Raw genomic sequence first — 16603 nt, 5'->3', positions numbered from 1 at the left:
CACTGCACATGTGTGGAGATAGAATAGGAAGCGGTAGATGGGTTCTGCTTTCGCTTCGAGCTTCACACTTGTTCAGCAGTTTCGGAATTTTTAGTTTCTCTCGTTTACTTTGATGCAGTAGTACAATGACCATGCAGTAAAGGCCGGGTGGCTTCTGGAGACCTGGTGGTTCTAAAGTGCGATACATGGTTGCACATGACCTGAAGTCTCCAAGGAATTCTAGCACTTACAGCGTAAAAGCTATTAAAAATAACTTGTGCATTAAATTTAACGGGTAGGGTGGTGTAAAATAAGGTCCTGTGCTGAAACTTACGATGGCAGGTTCGTACCCTGAAAATCCCCAAGCCCTTTAAAAGTGATTAACAGGATCAGACTTTTCTTAGAACTCTATCACTAGATTGTGGCAGTCAGCAATATCTTTTAACGATCTTAACAAAAGTGATATCTAGGCTAGATGAGGATGGGAGCTGCGTTTGATAGACTATTTTAAATTTAATATTAAAAAAACTTATTTTCTACATTTAAAACTTATAATTGCAAAAACTTTGATTTGAGATAAATTCACGGATAAAATTTTTATACCGAAATTTAAATAAATGAAGCTCGCACTTGTTAAATCTTATAATACATCAACCACTATTTCAAAATTTTAGTTGTCATTTTAAAAAAATTCAAAACATGACAATACAAGCAATCTTTAATTTATTCAGAATTTTATGAAAACGTTATGTGCTAAAAAAATTAGCAATAAAATACATTTCTTTTTATATTTCTTTGCTTTAGGGTGAACTCTTATACCTTTTGTAAATTAACAATATAATTTGCATTTAATAGATTTCAAAATTTTCAAAGAGGTTACGCTCAGCAAGTTTTCTTAATAATAAATTAATGTTTATAAACTATTCTTGTACGCGTGAATTTAATTCTAATGGAAATATATATTTAATGAGCGGAAAATGTACCTTGTAACGGACAACAAATATAGTATTAAAAAGTACAATTTAATAGTAATTTTAAAATTCACTTTCAAATGATATTGTATTAAAACTAAGAAAACTACATAAATCTGTAATTTAGTTATCCTAAAGCAATATATTTTCTTAAATATCTTGTATCAGCTAGATTAATATGAAATTCTGAAATTGTATTAGTCAGAGAATTATGAAAGTCTTTATGTATTTAATATCAAATGTAATGTATTACACTTCGATGTATTCGAATAGAGTAACTAATCAAATTTGCGTTGATGTCAATGTTATCAATGGATATTGATGTATTTGTATTGTAATGAGCCTTGAATATTAATTTCAGAACCCTCTTGTGTACAAACTTCGCCACTGAAAGTATATATGAAATTTAAAGAATTAATACTGGCTTGTCTTGTAATTGAGTACTAAACCAAAGATTGTCGAACAAATTTTAAATATTATTAAACTTCAGAGATACTAAATTTAAATTGGCTACCAAAATATGAGAATTTTAATTTTTTTAAATTTGATCTTTGTCTTTAGTGAAACACACAGGTTTTATCTCTGGCTTTCTTAACTTTCTGATATATTTGAATTAGGTTTAAATTGTGTATGACAATGCAATTTCATTTGACCTGCGATAAGCTTCGATATTTAAACTGAACCTTTTTTTTAATGGTAATATGAAAAACACGCACAATAAACTAAGAAGTGTACTTACCGCGTTAAATTAATATTTTTCATAAATAGCAAATATTTAAATATCTCTTTCACTTTAAAATTATTCATAATTTCTAATTTGTACAGTAGCTTAAATCTAAATTTGAATCAGACATTTTGAAAAAAAATCAACTTCAATTTTGATCCATTGAAGAAATCCCCTTTTTCTAAATGATTTTTTCAATTATGACTTCAATATAAATAAGGAGGTTATTTCGAACTGTGAAGTAAAATTTCCAACTTAAACTCAAAATTAATTTTAGCTGAACACACATTTAAATAGTAGACCAATAGTAACGTTCATCTAAAAAAATTAGTTGAACTACTCACTACAACATGTTGCAATTACATGTTACATGTTTCAAAACTTTTTAGACATCTTATTACAATAGTTTTAAATAAGTTAGTTAAATCAACACTAAGGTTTATTTAAACATATGAATACTCATCTATAAATCTCCAGCTGTGTAGAAACAAATCATTAAAGGCAACATTGGTTTAAATTTTTGATAAAAAAAATTTTTCATGAAAGAAGTATAGGTGGCGCATGTTTTTGGTAGTTTGTATTGTAGTAAACTATTGTTTGAAACTTTTAAATTAAGTTTTTGATAAGTAAAAGTTTATGTACTTAGACTTGAACAAAAATAAAACTAGTGTTTAGCACATTGTTTGGTCCTTTATTAGATTAGAACAAATTTTTGTTGGTTTAAATTATAGGTACCGTGATTACGGATCATCTTATTTATTGGCACGAACTCTTACTTTCGTGAGAAACCTAAGCTTTATCTAAAAAAAATTACAATTTTCCTTCCCAGAAAGCATGTAACCTTACGGCAACCTTGGGTTGAAACTTTATTTTTATTGCCACGAAAATGTTTGTACTAAAAACCTTTTTTCAATAAAGCAAAAATGTTGCAGCTTCAAACCTTTCATCCTAAAAGGATTAAAATTATTTTTTAAAGCTTTTTTTAAAAAGTATTGTCACATAGGTGCATCATGACGTTTTAGCTGACGTCACACTAGCGATAGGATCAAATTGCATACCTGCCAACTTTTACGCATTTGGCGTAAAATTTTATTTCTATATTTAAACTGGTAGTAAAATGTATGCTTTTCATATATTCTTTACATTTATAAACTTAATTATAATCTTTTTGACCACCACTATTTTTTAAAAAATTAAGCATATATGTAATACTTTAATTGATATTTCGCCTAAGTCTATTTTAAATGCATCGTAAGTTTCTGTTAAAATTTGTAACTTAATCATCTTCAAAAGGATCAAAAGCTGGCGGGTATGACATTGCATTGTCCATTAAAATTTCGTGATATGGCGGATTTTAGCTGATTATGCAAGACGTTGCGAATATAAACCTGATACCTAGATTTAAGATTAGCAAGATTATTTTCGCCTTAAGACAACATCTATTTAAGGTTTTTATATAGAAGGTTTTGGATTAGAGTATTGTGCTTAGAATAGAGTAGATGGTAACAGATCTCGTTTTAAGGTTAGAAGGCTTACACGAAAACCGCACAAAAAACGTTTTTAGGTTTACATTAAAATACTTTTGCTGAGTGAAAATAAACCTTATTTTGCTATTTGGGCTTAAATTCTACCCAAACGCGTTGACTACATGGTAATGGAAAAATTACTGATAAGGGAGTTATAATACTAGATTTTAACTTGCACATAAGAATACAAAATGTTCTTTAGACTAAAAAGCTGTTTGTCAGCACATGTGTTAAATCTGTTTCCGTCCATAATTTTGTAGAAAAACTGTCTAATCACTTTTTAGATATAACTTAAGCTTAGTTTTTTTTTACATTGTACATGCTCAATTATTAGTTGATTCAAATGAGAAGATTTAAAAAAAATTTCTAGATTTAGTAACTAATTTTTACTTTTGAGAATTTTTAAACATGTATGCAACAGTTATTTGAAATTTTCATTTTGTGAAAGATGTTATTGCATTTTGGATTTGAGATTTCAATTTTCTTCTTTCTAATGAAAATTTGACTCGTCAAAACTAAAGAAAATCATCTTTGGAATTTCGCTCAGTTTTTACTTCCAGCTCATAGTCCATTTAGTTAAAATATATACGTTTTTGGGAACTGAACTTTAAAATAGTTTTCGGCTTCAAAGAATTGTTAAATTATGCAAAAGTTACGCAAAATTAAATAGAGCAGCTTGGGCCTTTCCTCTTAAATCTTGCACAATGATTCTCGAAATAATCACCAATTGTTACATCTTTTCATTTCCTTTTACTTTCTCCACATTAAGTCTTACACTTTTCGCGCAGCGAAACATAATGTACCGTTTAATTGAGCACTCAAAACAACAGTGGTGACGCTTACGATTTTTTAAATTATAGAGGAAAGTTAATAATCTACAATAAATTGATGCAGCGTTTTTAAAGTTAATAATATAAAGAAAGGAAAGACTCTCTCCTTTAGTTTCAGTTCAATAATCCATTGAGATAGAGGAGGAAATAAAAAATAACTTTTTAGTTTCATCTTCATCCTAAGAGATTGATAGCAACGAAACGATTGAACGGTAACGGATAAAGGATATCCGCTTTTTTGGACTAAAAGCGAAACGAAAAAGATCATTTAAAAAAAATCAAAATATCCCGATGATTTATTCACAGATACATAAATTTCTTCTAACGATGCAAGTTTCTTCGAACCTGCTATAATTTCACTAAAATGAGGTAAGTGACATAAAAAGTACTTCTAAACAATACAATTTTATTCTCTAAAATTTCTAAACTATTTATTTATTTGAATTTTAAGGCATTTTTTTTTAAATAAAAATGAATTTATTAAAAAATGTTTTGTATATTGGCTACTTTGTTACGTATGCTTGGTTAACTGCATGAATACCCAAAAGGCTTGAATACTTTAGGCCAAAAACATAATAATTTTTAAGGTAATCATGAAATGTTTTTGGAATAATTTATATTAATTTCTATCATTTGTAAGAAAAATAAATTTATTTTAAAAGTATTTATTGTGCATTAAATTAAATCTTAATTGTTGATATAATTTAAAGTTAAGATTCGTGTTATATAACATACGTTTCGATAGTGAAACCATCTTCTGTAATGACGCATGAGTGGGTATGTAAGTGAATGTATATAAAGCAGTAAGTAAGTTACTTTTATAAATTAAGATTGTAACACTAATTTATTAATTTCTTATAATAGTATTAGTAATTATTTTAAGGTAGAAACTAATTATGATAAGCTGATTCTATAGCCACTGGACGGAATAGTATGGATGTGTGACCTTTTATCCTCGATCAATTAATTTATTAAGAGAACTTCTCATTTGTTTCTTAAAAAAATAAAATTTGGTACAAAAAAGTATGGAATGCTATGTAACTGTAAATTATGTGCATTTATTACAGATACTACCTTCTCCTATTTTCGTAATTGTAAGCTTTGGCAGCTGCTGGGAGATTAGTGTTGCTCGAACTGTATCTTTTCTAGTTTAATTTATGAATTTAACATAATGTTCTTTTGAGACCTTTTAGGCACATTTGCTTTTTACGAATCTTTATCTCTCCGCATTGTTACATAAACAATCTCAGGCAGCTCAAAGCTTAATATAAAATATTTACTGCTGTTCTTGAAACTTTACACAAGAAAATTATTCTATTTATATTTCTTATGATAAAATTTGTACAAAATGCATACAATATTGTAAGTATCAATATATTATGAGTATTATTATCAGCATATTATAAGTATCAATCTTAGAGACAACCTTGATCAATTATTTTTCGATTTTTTTTTCTTTGTTTTTAATGTTTTTAGACGGACTTCATTAATAGTTCTCTTTCAATTTCAGATTTCTGAATGCACCTTCTCAGTTATGGTATTTTATCATTTAATTGTGCTTGGAATTGCGCTATCTGAAGCCAAATCCGAATGTAAATTCAAAGGATTAGGAGTGGACTGCAATTTGCCTTTCTCGCCTACAACATCTGTTCTCAGATGTCAGAGCAAATGCTGGATGAGACCGTATTCAATCAGAAGAAGCATGGTTGATACAAATGTATCTAAAATATCATCTGCTAATCCCTTTGGCTGGGAAATCTTCAAAGAAGTCATATCTTACGAGTGCGAAGACGAAATCATGTTTGTAGACAGAGAGTATAACAACAGTGAAGAGCAGTGCGAGAAAAGCAGTTACGCCAAATATAAATTAATGAACTTACTAGATGTTTTCGAAATTGATAATATAAAGGAGTTAGAATTATCACATTTCATAAACGTTAGCATATTTACGAATATTTATCCACAACTCTTTACTCTAAATATTCATCATTCAATATTCATTAACGTACTTCCTGGAAATATTTCAAGTAGCACTATTCATTTCACAAACCCTTTGCGCAAGTTATATCTAACACATAATCAACTTCAATTTTTACCGGATCATATTTTTTCCTTGTCTAATTCTTTGAGAAAGTTAGATTTATCATCAAATAATCTGACTGAGATAAATAGAAGGCATTTTCAAAAACTTGAAAACTTGACGACTCTCAATATATCACGTAATAAGCTCGTTTGCATATCACCTAACACGTTTTCTGACCTGAATAATCTTAAATCATTAAATCTTTCGCATAACGACTTGTTGACACTAACGAATTCGAAAAACAAAACGGACGGAGATGACAGTAACGAAGAGGTGAATTCGACAATTGAGCTGCAGATCCACGATAGTAATTTTTTACAGCACCTTCAGTCTCTTCGTAACTTAGATCTCAGTAATAATATCATAACCGTACTTCCTAATAACATGTTCAGAAATCATAGTTCGCTGTATTACATCGATTTTAGCCACAATTGTTTACGAAAATGCTATCGTTTTTCTGCTAAAAACGATTTGCAAATTTTAAATCTTTCGCACAACCAAATTCAGATATTTGGAAGATTGTGCTTTAAAAACTTGAACCATTTAAAAATTCTAAATATCAGTTCAAATCTAATTAAAGAATTAAAATTAAATTTTGGAAAAAATTTGGAAGTCCTCGATGCATCTCATAACAAGATCGCGACTGTATTAATTAGGGGTGAAATAAACATTCGCGTATTGGACTTGTCTGATAATGAAATCACTTCGTTTTTTTCGCTTTCACATCTATCGCCCCAACTCGAATTGTTATTATTAGACTACAATTATATTTACGATACAAATTTTTTGAAAGAATATCCGTATTTTCAAGAAGTGAACCACACTGTCACGATTTCTGTAACATTTAATAACATTTCTAATTTTGATACATCATTTATGAAAGATAAAAACATTAAAGATCACGATGAACATTCTGCACACGGAATTTCGCTGGACATTTCTTTCAATCCAATAAACTGCGATTGTGAAATGTATCCCATGAAACGATATATAAATGAAGTAAGCCGACCCAGATTGTTGTCTTTAATTAATTCCGAAAATATAAAATGCGCGATTCCTGAACCATTGAAACATTATTCGGTTCAATTTTTGCCCGACGATAACTTTACTTGTACTTTTAAAAACTATTGTCCACGATTCTGCACATGTGGCTCTCGTGGAAAAGACAGAAAGGTTTTCGTCAACTGTTCTGGCCTTGAGCTTCATCAAGCTGGAAAAAAACCTCAGTTTGAAGTTAGCTTTCTCTACTTTAATAAAAATAACTTAATAAACCTCTTGTCTCTGAATGAATGGACGAAATTAACTGATCTGTGGGTGAACAACAACCGTTTGGGGACATTAGAAGGATGGGTCATCCCTCGTAATCTGTTATTCCTTTCTGTAAGAGGAAACAGACTGAAATCTTTATCGAATAATATGATCCAGTTCATCCCAACTCAAAAAGATTTTCAATTATTTTTTGGACTGAATTCTATTAACTGTGATTGTGAAAGTGAAACTTTCAAACAATTTTTACTAAGACACGGAGAAATTGTGAAAGACGTAAGGGAAATAACTTGTCATCAAAAGGTTTCGGAGAAAGTAGTAGAAACTCCTCTGATAGAAATGTCAGAACCAGAACTTTGTGCACAGCAGATCACTGCCAAATATAAACAAGAAGTTTTAACCATTTTCTTTTGTATTTTACTGTTAATTTTTCTTTATCTTCTTTCAAATCCCCATTTCTAGCCTAGCTAGATAAGGTCCATGAGTTTGTTCAAATTCAAAAAGTCTAAAACAAGTAAGGGTCTTTCTATAAGGTCGTTTTTTAAAATGACCGAGGCAGTCCAGTAGATATTCAGAGGATGCCTGGGCCGAAGTGTACTTGGTACAGAGGGCAAAACACTTTTCTCCTCCAGAGTACCTCAGTGATTTCAGGTGTCCACAGCGGAGACGTGTGATGGCGGTTTGAGACTGGGGGTCTTTGTCAGCTGTCAAACAGCTACCTGGTCTGGTACCCTGTGGGTGGAGTGAGCCATGCTGATTTAATTTTGGCTTTAGCAATGGAGAAGAGCTCTGAGGAGGTAAGAGACACTGGAGGCGCGGTGGCCTCAGATGCACCTGCCTTGGCAAGACTATCTCTCATTTCATTGCCTGATATATCTACGTGGGAAGGTATCCATTGTACGTGAATTCGACAATATTTGGAGAGGTGTAGAAGTTTATAAAGGATGTTTGTGCTAGTATTGTCCCTCACTCTGTGCCAGCTAGCCAAGTGCTGAACAGCACTTCTACTGTCGGTAAGGATCCAAATCTCTTTCGGAATTGAAAGAGAAAGTATTGCGCAAGTCCATCATCAATGGCGATAAGCTCGCTCCTAAAACAGGAATAGTGGTAGGTATTCCTTTTTTGGATCTTAATTTCGCTCATCTGAGTTTTGATGAAGATCCCACTCCCGGTGTGATTGTCTTCGTCCTTGCTTCCATCCTTATATAATTGAACAGCCTCCGTTGGGATAGTGTAGATTCTCTCAAGTGCTGCTAGTTTGAGAACAGCAGGGTGATCATTTTGCTTGTTGACAGCAACAGTGAGGTCGGTGTGGAAAGACACGTCGGAAAAACCTTCGGCAGGATCAATGCTCTGTTTGAGGAAGTGCTGTTCCATGTTTCCAAAAGTGATGTTGGACGAAAATACTTGGCTGAAAGGGCTGTTTCGCTTGAGTCTTTGACTATGTTGCCACTTCGCTAGTAAATCCGAAGTCCTGTTTTGTGATCCAAAACTATAGAGTTTGCTGTAATATTTTACCATGCATGCCCATCTTCGGAGGCTCAAAAGTTGCAGATCAGCCTCAAATAGCACAATAGCTCCAGGACAGGAATTTCGGAGGACGGTGATGATCCGCGCAGCGCTGAGTTGGATTCTCTGTAGTTTTTGCAAATTTGTATGGGAAGCACAACTGTAGATAAGGAATCCATATTCTAGAATAGGCCGTAAATGAGTGATGTAGGGGCTAAGGGTCGAGGCGTCAGCACCCCAGTATCTCCCTGATATATACTTAAGTATTTTAAGACGTTTCCTTGCCTTTAGTACAAGATGGTCGATGTGTTTATTACTTAAGATCTCTGGATCTAAGACAAATCCTAGATATTTCGGGTGTTTTTCAACTGCAAGTGGTTGATGGTCCAACATGATATGAGGTTGATAATTATAGAGATTCCTGTTGGTAAAGAAAAACCCCACTGTGAACTTTGAAGGATCAAAGCACATTTTGTGATTGGTGGCAAAAGCACTGACGTTAATGAGTACTCTGTTAATTATAATTGTCACTGTAGGACTATACATCTGGCAGAGAGAGTTAATTCACTCATTTATGTATGTTCATTGCAATAAACTATTTTGTTTCCATCCTGAAGTCGCCGATTTAGAGGAGAAATTATACGACGCCTTTGTTGTTTACAGTAGTTCTGATAAATTTCTAGTTATGAATCTTCTGCACGAATTGGAACAGAACTCGCCATTTTTTAAATTTTGCATTCACGAGAGAGATTGGATTCCTGGTGAAATTATAACTGAAACCATTGTGAAATCTGTACGAAGCAGTAGAAGAACCATTATAGTATTATCCGAATCGTTTATTTCCAGTCCATGGTTTAAAGTAGAACTGAAAGTGGCAATTTCGCAAGAACAAATGAATTCAATCATCGTCATCATGGTTGATAAATCAATTTCTTTGAAGGAATTAAACAGAGAATTACGAGATACTTTCTAAGTTACTTGAGGGGAGTTATTATGCTTGTCAAATTACGTTATTTTTAATGCATTTGTGTCTTGTTTTTCGATTACCTTTATACTATCCTCGTTAATTAATTAACGTTTGTGAAGAAACATATTTATTCTGTTAATAAAATGTCGGGTTTGTTTTTATCAAAAAATGTGAAAGGTTTTTATTCTTAAAAATGGTTTTCAAGTTGAAGCTATAATTCCTGTAGATTTTAAATAATTGCACTGAGTCATTAAATTTAAGAACTTAAGCTATTAATTTGAAGAATTGTAGTTATTATACTAAAAAGTATGGCTTTTAATTTAAAGATTTGCCGTTTTTAAAATGCAGAACTGTAACCATTTGTTAGACAGTAATGGAAAACTAATCAGATTTTCATTTTGTGACGTAACGAAGTTAACTGTTAACTGATCATTAGGCCAAAGCGTCCTCATAAAGTTTTTATTTTTGCTCTGGATATAAACAAGAACCGGGTTTTTTATTCCAATGCCCATCTGGAGAATGACCTTTCGTCATACAGGCATCTGCATCAGAAGGGCAGATTTGTTGACCACTCTTTCAGGGACACCATATTATTTAGGCCAATGTTGCTCCCACAGTAAGGACAGATCTTACAGAGATGGAAAGAACATCCATGCCTTGCCCGGGATTTGAACCCAGAACCTTTCTGATTCAAGGCCAGTTCCCTGATCCCTACACAGGCGGATCGGTACAAAAACTGGTTATAAAGCGGGCGGAAATGTATTTATTCCCTTTCTCAAACATACACAAAGCAGAGTTTGTTACGTATTAGAACCGGTTCAACCTCTTTCATTGCTTCGGTGATCACTTTACTTACGATAAAACGCAAACATTCAAAATACATTAACATAAACATTCAAAACAGTTTAAAAGTTCCGAGCCGTTCGCGTTGTGTATCCATAGCAAATGCAATAATTCTCGCAGTCTTTAAATTGCCGTCTCGTAGTCAATTAATTTAAGAATTGCAGAATTTTTAAAGAAGTGTATCCTATAAATTAAGAAATCTCAACCATTTATATTAAAGAAATGTAGCAATTAAGTTAAAGAAATTAAATTAAATAATTGTTCCGTTTAAGTTAAAGAACTGTAATGATTGAAGAATTGTAGTCTTTAAATTAAAACTTGTCAGGAAATGGCCCAAAGTGTGACGAAAAATTTTGATATCAAACGAAACTTTTTTTTTAAATACAAGTTTCGAAGCGTTGAATTTCAATATGTCTACTTATTTTTAGGCCACTTGAATGACTCTTCAGTTATTACTTCCTTTTTCTCTTTATAAAAAACGTCATTCCATAAAACCGGAAGGAAAAGATTGTAAGTATTATGCAGCCCTAGTTGCACAATGGGAAAGAACTGCATCTTACGAAGCACATCAATTCCATAATCAGTGGCTTGACCAATCAACTGGGATCTTTTTTGCAAGACTTTTCGTACGATTCGATTTAACTATATTAGTTCGTTAGCATTTCTTAAAATTATTATATTATACTTTTAGGCTTTTTTTTAAAAGATTAAAATTTTTATTAACGATAATGATATTGATACCTCCCTTCAGTGACTCGATGAAACCTTCAGTGGTACCAAGCAAGCTTGGGAACTAAACACTGGGGGTTCCACGTACCTAGCTGGAACTCTCTTACAGCTCAGAGCCAGAGGTCAAGAAAACTGGGAAGGGCACTATAGGCTTTGACCCTTCATTGGCTGTCGGCCCATTCTCCATTGAGTTTAGTTCAAACAGATATATCTGATGTTCTGATAGATTACAGAGGAGGCAACAATCTCATTTAAGATCTTTTACCAGAACAATTATGTTAACGAAATTATCTGGATGACTTACAAATTTACTAGGATAAATGGACGCGTAAGCACCCAGTATACTAAGTAGGGCAGTTTTTTTTCTCTTATTATTATTTTTTTTCTTCAAATAAATGGTAAAAACGGGTAGTACAACTATCTCATTATCGATTTTGAAAACCAAACTGCATGTTTACTCTTACCGTGCTAATAGGGAATTATAAAGCTCCTAATTTATATCTGTAAATCAGGAACTAGACTGAGCTGAACTCCCGGTGGCTGAGTGGTAGCACTTCGGGCTCCCTTGCCACAGGTCCTGGGTTCGATCCTCGGGCCGGGCAAGGTTGACTCAGCCTTTCATCCCTTCAGTGGGTCCATAAATGAGTACCAAGCATGCTTAGGAACTAAACACTGGGGGTTTCGCGTTCGGCTGATCACCTAACCGAAACATCTGCTCTTGTACCCTAGAGCCTAAGGTCAAGAAAACTGAGATGGTCACAGTAGGCCTTGGCCCTCTATGGGCTGTTGCGCCACTGAGTTTAGTTTAAATCTGGAACTAAACTGAGAGAGGAGTTTTGCTCTGATGTTTGGAGGTAACGAGTCTGAATTTTATTGTAACCCTGAATGTTTTTTAGTGGTGTAATTCTCTTGCTTGTACTATCTGTTTACTTTGACATGGGCTTGCATAACATACTTTGTAAAAAGCACACTCTTGCATGCGCTTGTGTAAGAATAAATGTGTTTCTGGAGCTGGAATTGTATTTATTTTATTTTTATTTTTTTTATTTATTAATTTATTTTCTTTGTTTATTTAACTTATTTATTCATTTATTTGTTTTATTTCTTTTTGTGAAACTTGAGTAGTATTAACACAAGAAAGTGTAACATAAGTGTTGAGCATAACATCAGAAAATATTCTAATAGTTTAAGCATTATTTTGCACCATCCACACTGTCTTCATCGCATTATAATAAGTCAAGCGTTAATAGGTTACTCCACTTTCCTTTAGGGGAAATTTCTTCAATTGGTAGCAAGATTAACGTTTAAAGAAATAATATCTAGTTAATTTAGGTTAATGCAGGAATATATTTCTAATTTTAGTGTACCACTTTATCGTTAAGTGATTTAGCAAGCTGGTATTTTCATGCAAATATACTTTCTTTGGAAAACAATTTTTAGTGGTGGTTACGCAGAAATTAAAATATCGACATCTGTTTTATTTTCCTTACCACTTTTTAAAATTTTCAAAGCCCGTTGGAGCCCTACAAATGTTATCAATTTTGTCATAAAGAAATTAAAAATTTCATCTATTATCGAATTTTTTAAAATTTCATATCCGCCACTTTCGGATCTATATATAATTACTTTGAGAAAATAAAATATCCTTGCTGTTACAGACATATTAGTGTAAAAGAAATTTATTTATATTACTACCACTTTTAAATTTTTTTCAGGTGCGTATGAACCCTGTGGTGGTAGTTACGATTGTATAATTAAATAAGTAGAAATTGAGTCTCACATTTTTAGTCGTCTGTGGCCTCCCTGCTTCATCGATCTTTTTCTACCAGTTTTTTAAATTTTTTTTGAAATGTTGCTGCCATGTTTTTTTTCGATGTAGACCACTTTTTGTGGTCAAATAGTGGGGGAATGATCAAGGGTGATATAAAGTATTGAAAGTATCAAAGTATTGAATAGTTTGATTCCTAACATAGCTAGAAGTAGAACAACAGTGTAAACTCAAGTCTGTACTTCCCTCAAGCTTATACTGCCATTATCTTAGCTGCCCACGGGCTCTACTTCAGATGAAAGAGCGAGGTCATCACCTCCTACATCAAAAAGCCTCCACACGGTCTTTTATAAGTAGTCCGCGCAGACTGTTTTAAAAGCGAACCAGTTGTGCGCATGAACCCAAAACCTTTTATAAAAGTAATTGAGAGAAATTCATCATACATATTTGAGAATTGAATCTGTAGTGGTTGACAAGTGAATAAGGCAAACCAATAATATTCATAAATGAAAAAAAATTTTAGTCATATATTTACTACCACTTTCTTATTTTAACTAGATTTTCTATTAAGTGACTTGTTAAAAAGTTGATATTCTTCACAGTGATCGGACTACCTATAAAAAAAACGTGTGGAGGCTTTCAGCTGTAGGAGGCGTTGGTGAGGTGCCCACGATTTGTACTCTACTTTAGCGGAAGTTTTAACCAGGTATTAATTGGTATAACACGTTCACGCCGGGTGTTGCGCCGGAAAGCGGGACAGAAAAGAGAAAATACTGGTAGGAGAACTATTTCAATATTAGATAATATTCGGGAGGAGTTAATCTATTCCTAACAATAACAATTCACCGTAAGGAAATTTATCACGGCGAAGAAGCAATTCAATATAAAAATTGCATCCGTTAAAAACAATTGGTAGTTATGGATTTTTATTATTCCCGGAAAAAAACTAAAAAATGAAACTTATTTGTTACCAGTTTTTACTCCGGTGCTCCGTCCGATGAGACAATCTAGCGTGACCCACCACCCCGGCGTGAACGTGTTAAAGATAGAACAGCAGAAAAGTCTCATTCAAACATATTTGTTTAGAAAAACATTTTGATGTGGTATTATTGTTGTAATACCAATACATCAGTTGTAACTGACGCATTAATGCAATTGATGCATTCATGCGTCAATTGCAATAACTAGTGCACCAGTTGTAATACCAATGCATCAATGTGCCAATCGTAATACCAATTAAATTCCTTTCATTCTCGTCACAAATTTTAAATATTTTAAACGACTGTTGGAAATTGAAGTATTTCCAGTTCTTTCTACTTTTCGAACGTAAATGTTATGCTATGGACATTAACTAGTTTTTTGTCAAATGAGTGAGACAGAGAAAGAAAATATTGAAACATCTCTAGATTAGCTTCATAAATCGAAATTTTTTTTATTAAGTTAATATTTAATAACTCCCTTTAAAATATAACCTCAAAGATATAGTATGCAGTGCTTTTAACACTAGGTTTACGGACGTTTCCTATATACCTATCTCTACGGACACACGTCAATTTGACGTATGAAAAAATTGTGGTTCTTAATTTAATAAATTCAATTTAGTAGATTTTTATCCACCACTATTTCTAAATAATTCGTAGGCTTATATAATTCACCACTTCATATTTACAAAATTTACTTCGTTATTTACCATCTTTTTAATTATTTTCGTGTGTCCGGAGCAGTTGGCATATCTGCACTTAGAAACCAATGTATATGCATACTATAAGAAAAAAAATGAAGATATGAGATATATAAACTGCTGTTTGTAGAAAATGCAACACCATGAAAGAATCATCAGAATCAAATGAAATTTAATGCAGAAACGACTTGTACTGATACAAATAAATGATGAAATTTTCAAAACAAAAGAAACAAATTAAGCGTCCGAAATCAGTATTTGGTGCAGCCACCACGCGCTGCAATAAGTGCTGCTATACGACGTGGCATGGAGTCAAACAGATGTTGAATATCTGCTTGAGGAAGAGAATTCCATATCGCTTGTATGCGCAACCAAAGTTCGTCTTTGGAAACTACAGGACGCGGATCACGAGTGAGACGCCGACCAACCATATCCCACACGTGCTCAATAGGCGACATATCCGGCGAATAAGCAGGCCAAGGAAGAAGTTGCATGCGTTGTGCTGAGCAGAAGTCTCTAACAGTCCGCGCAACATGTGGGCGTGCATTATCCTGCTGAAAGATAGCTCCAGGGATGCCTTGAAGGAAAGGAACGACTTCGGGCTGTAGCACTTCACGGACGTATCTGTTGCTATTGAGATTACCCTCAATTCGTATCAAATTGGATCGTCCATGATACGAAATCGCACCCCAGACCATAACTCCGGGTGTTCGACCACTATGTCGTTCAATAATACACTCAGGAAGGCAGCGTTGACCGGCATAACGTCTAACACGAACACGGCCATCATGGGTCCACAAATTGAAGCGTGATTCATCTGAAAAGACAACTTGGTGCCAATCAGCTCGCCAGTCTCTGTGCTCAAGAGCCCACTGCCGACGCAGCCGTCGATGATCCGCCGTGAGGGGAATCCTGTATAATGGCACCCTTGCACGCAATCCACGGCGCAGCAGACGACGACGAATTGACGAAGCCGACAATTGTACACCTGTAGCGGTAGACCAATGTGCTGCCAGCTGCCTGGAGGAAGCTGTGCGATCATTCACCGCCATGCGGAGCAGGTGTCGATCATCGCGCTCTGACGTCACCTTCTGTCGTCCAGTGCCTGTTTTTCGAGTTGTTCGGTGCTCGTCGGTCCACTGCTTCCAAACTCGCATCACTGTGGAACTGTTCCGCTGCATACGAGCTGCTATTGCGCGATAGGAAAATCCTCCTTCTCGAAGGCCGATTATCCTCCCTCGTTCAAACTCCGTAAGTTGCTTGAATTTCTTATTCTTCCGTCGTGGAGGCATACTCAGGTCTCACTAAACGTTTGCCACTAACAAATAATCATAGACTATTTTCAACGTCCCGCTACAGCACTTTATTTATACGCTTTCAGCATCAATTCAGAAGGCGCTGCGCGCGCCACGCACGCGCGATGGCTCTGAAACTTTATTAATTTGCATAATATCCTATAATTGACATTTGCTGCGAATTTCATTTGATTCTGATGATTCGTTCATGGTGTTGCATTTTCTACAAACAGCAGTTTAATTATGAAATATTCTAGTATTTTATGTTTCAATACTCGAACTAAGCAACTGAAACCTTCAAAATCTGACACCCTGACATCAATTGACATTCTGCGTTTGTTCTTTCTATTATTGCTTATCAGCAACAGTTGTTTATCACTTGTTTTATTTGAGATAACGAATCGAAGTATTGTCGGTACATTCCTATTTATT

At 33.8% G+C, this 16603-nt stretch overlaps 2 protein-coding genes across 2 annotated transcripts; both read left to right on the top strand.

Annotated features, from left to right (window-relative positions):
* The first annotated feature begins 4322 nt into the window (after positions 1–4322).
* LOC122271227 (uncharacterized) lies at positions 4323–7894 on the top strand. Its single transcript, XM_071187015.2, has 2 exons — positions 4323–4399; positions 5541–7894. The coding sequence occupies exon 2, from the start codon at positions 5565–5567 to the stop codon at positions 7839–7841; it is 2277 nt and encodes a 758-aa protein (XP_071043116.2). The 5' UTR covers positions 4323–4399; positions 5541–5564; the 3' UTR covers positions 7842–7894.
* Positions 7895–9462: 1568 nt separating this feature from the next.
* Positions 9463–9861, top strand: LOC147803430 (toll-like receptor 2). Its single transcript, XM_087151309.1, has one exon. It carries the CDS (start codon positions 9463–9465, stop codon positions 9859–9861), a length of 399 nt encoding a protein of 132 aa, XP_087007435.1.
* The last annotated feature ends 6742 nt before the right edge of the window (positions 9862–16603 follow it).

Source organism: Parasteatoda tepidariorum, chromosome 9 (assembly GCF_982258835.1).
Source record: "Parasteatoda tepidariorum strain Cologne lab strain chromosome 9, Ptep-v5.0, whole genome shotgun sequence".
Taxonomy (NCBI): domain Eukaryota; kingdom Metazoa; phylum Arthropoda; class Arachnida; order Araneae; family Theridiidae; genus Parasteatoda; species Parasteatoda tepidariorum.
Note: the sequence above shows the minus strand (reverse complement) of the source record. Positions and strands in the feature narration are given on the sequence as shown.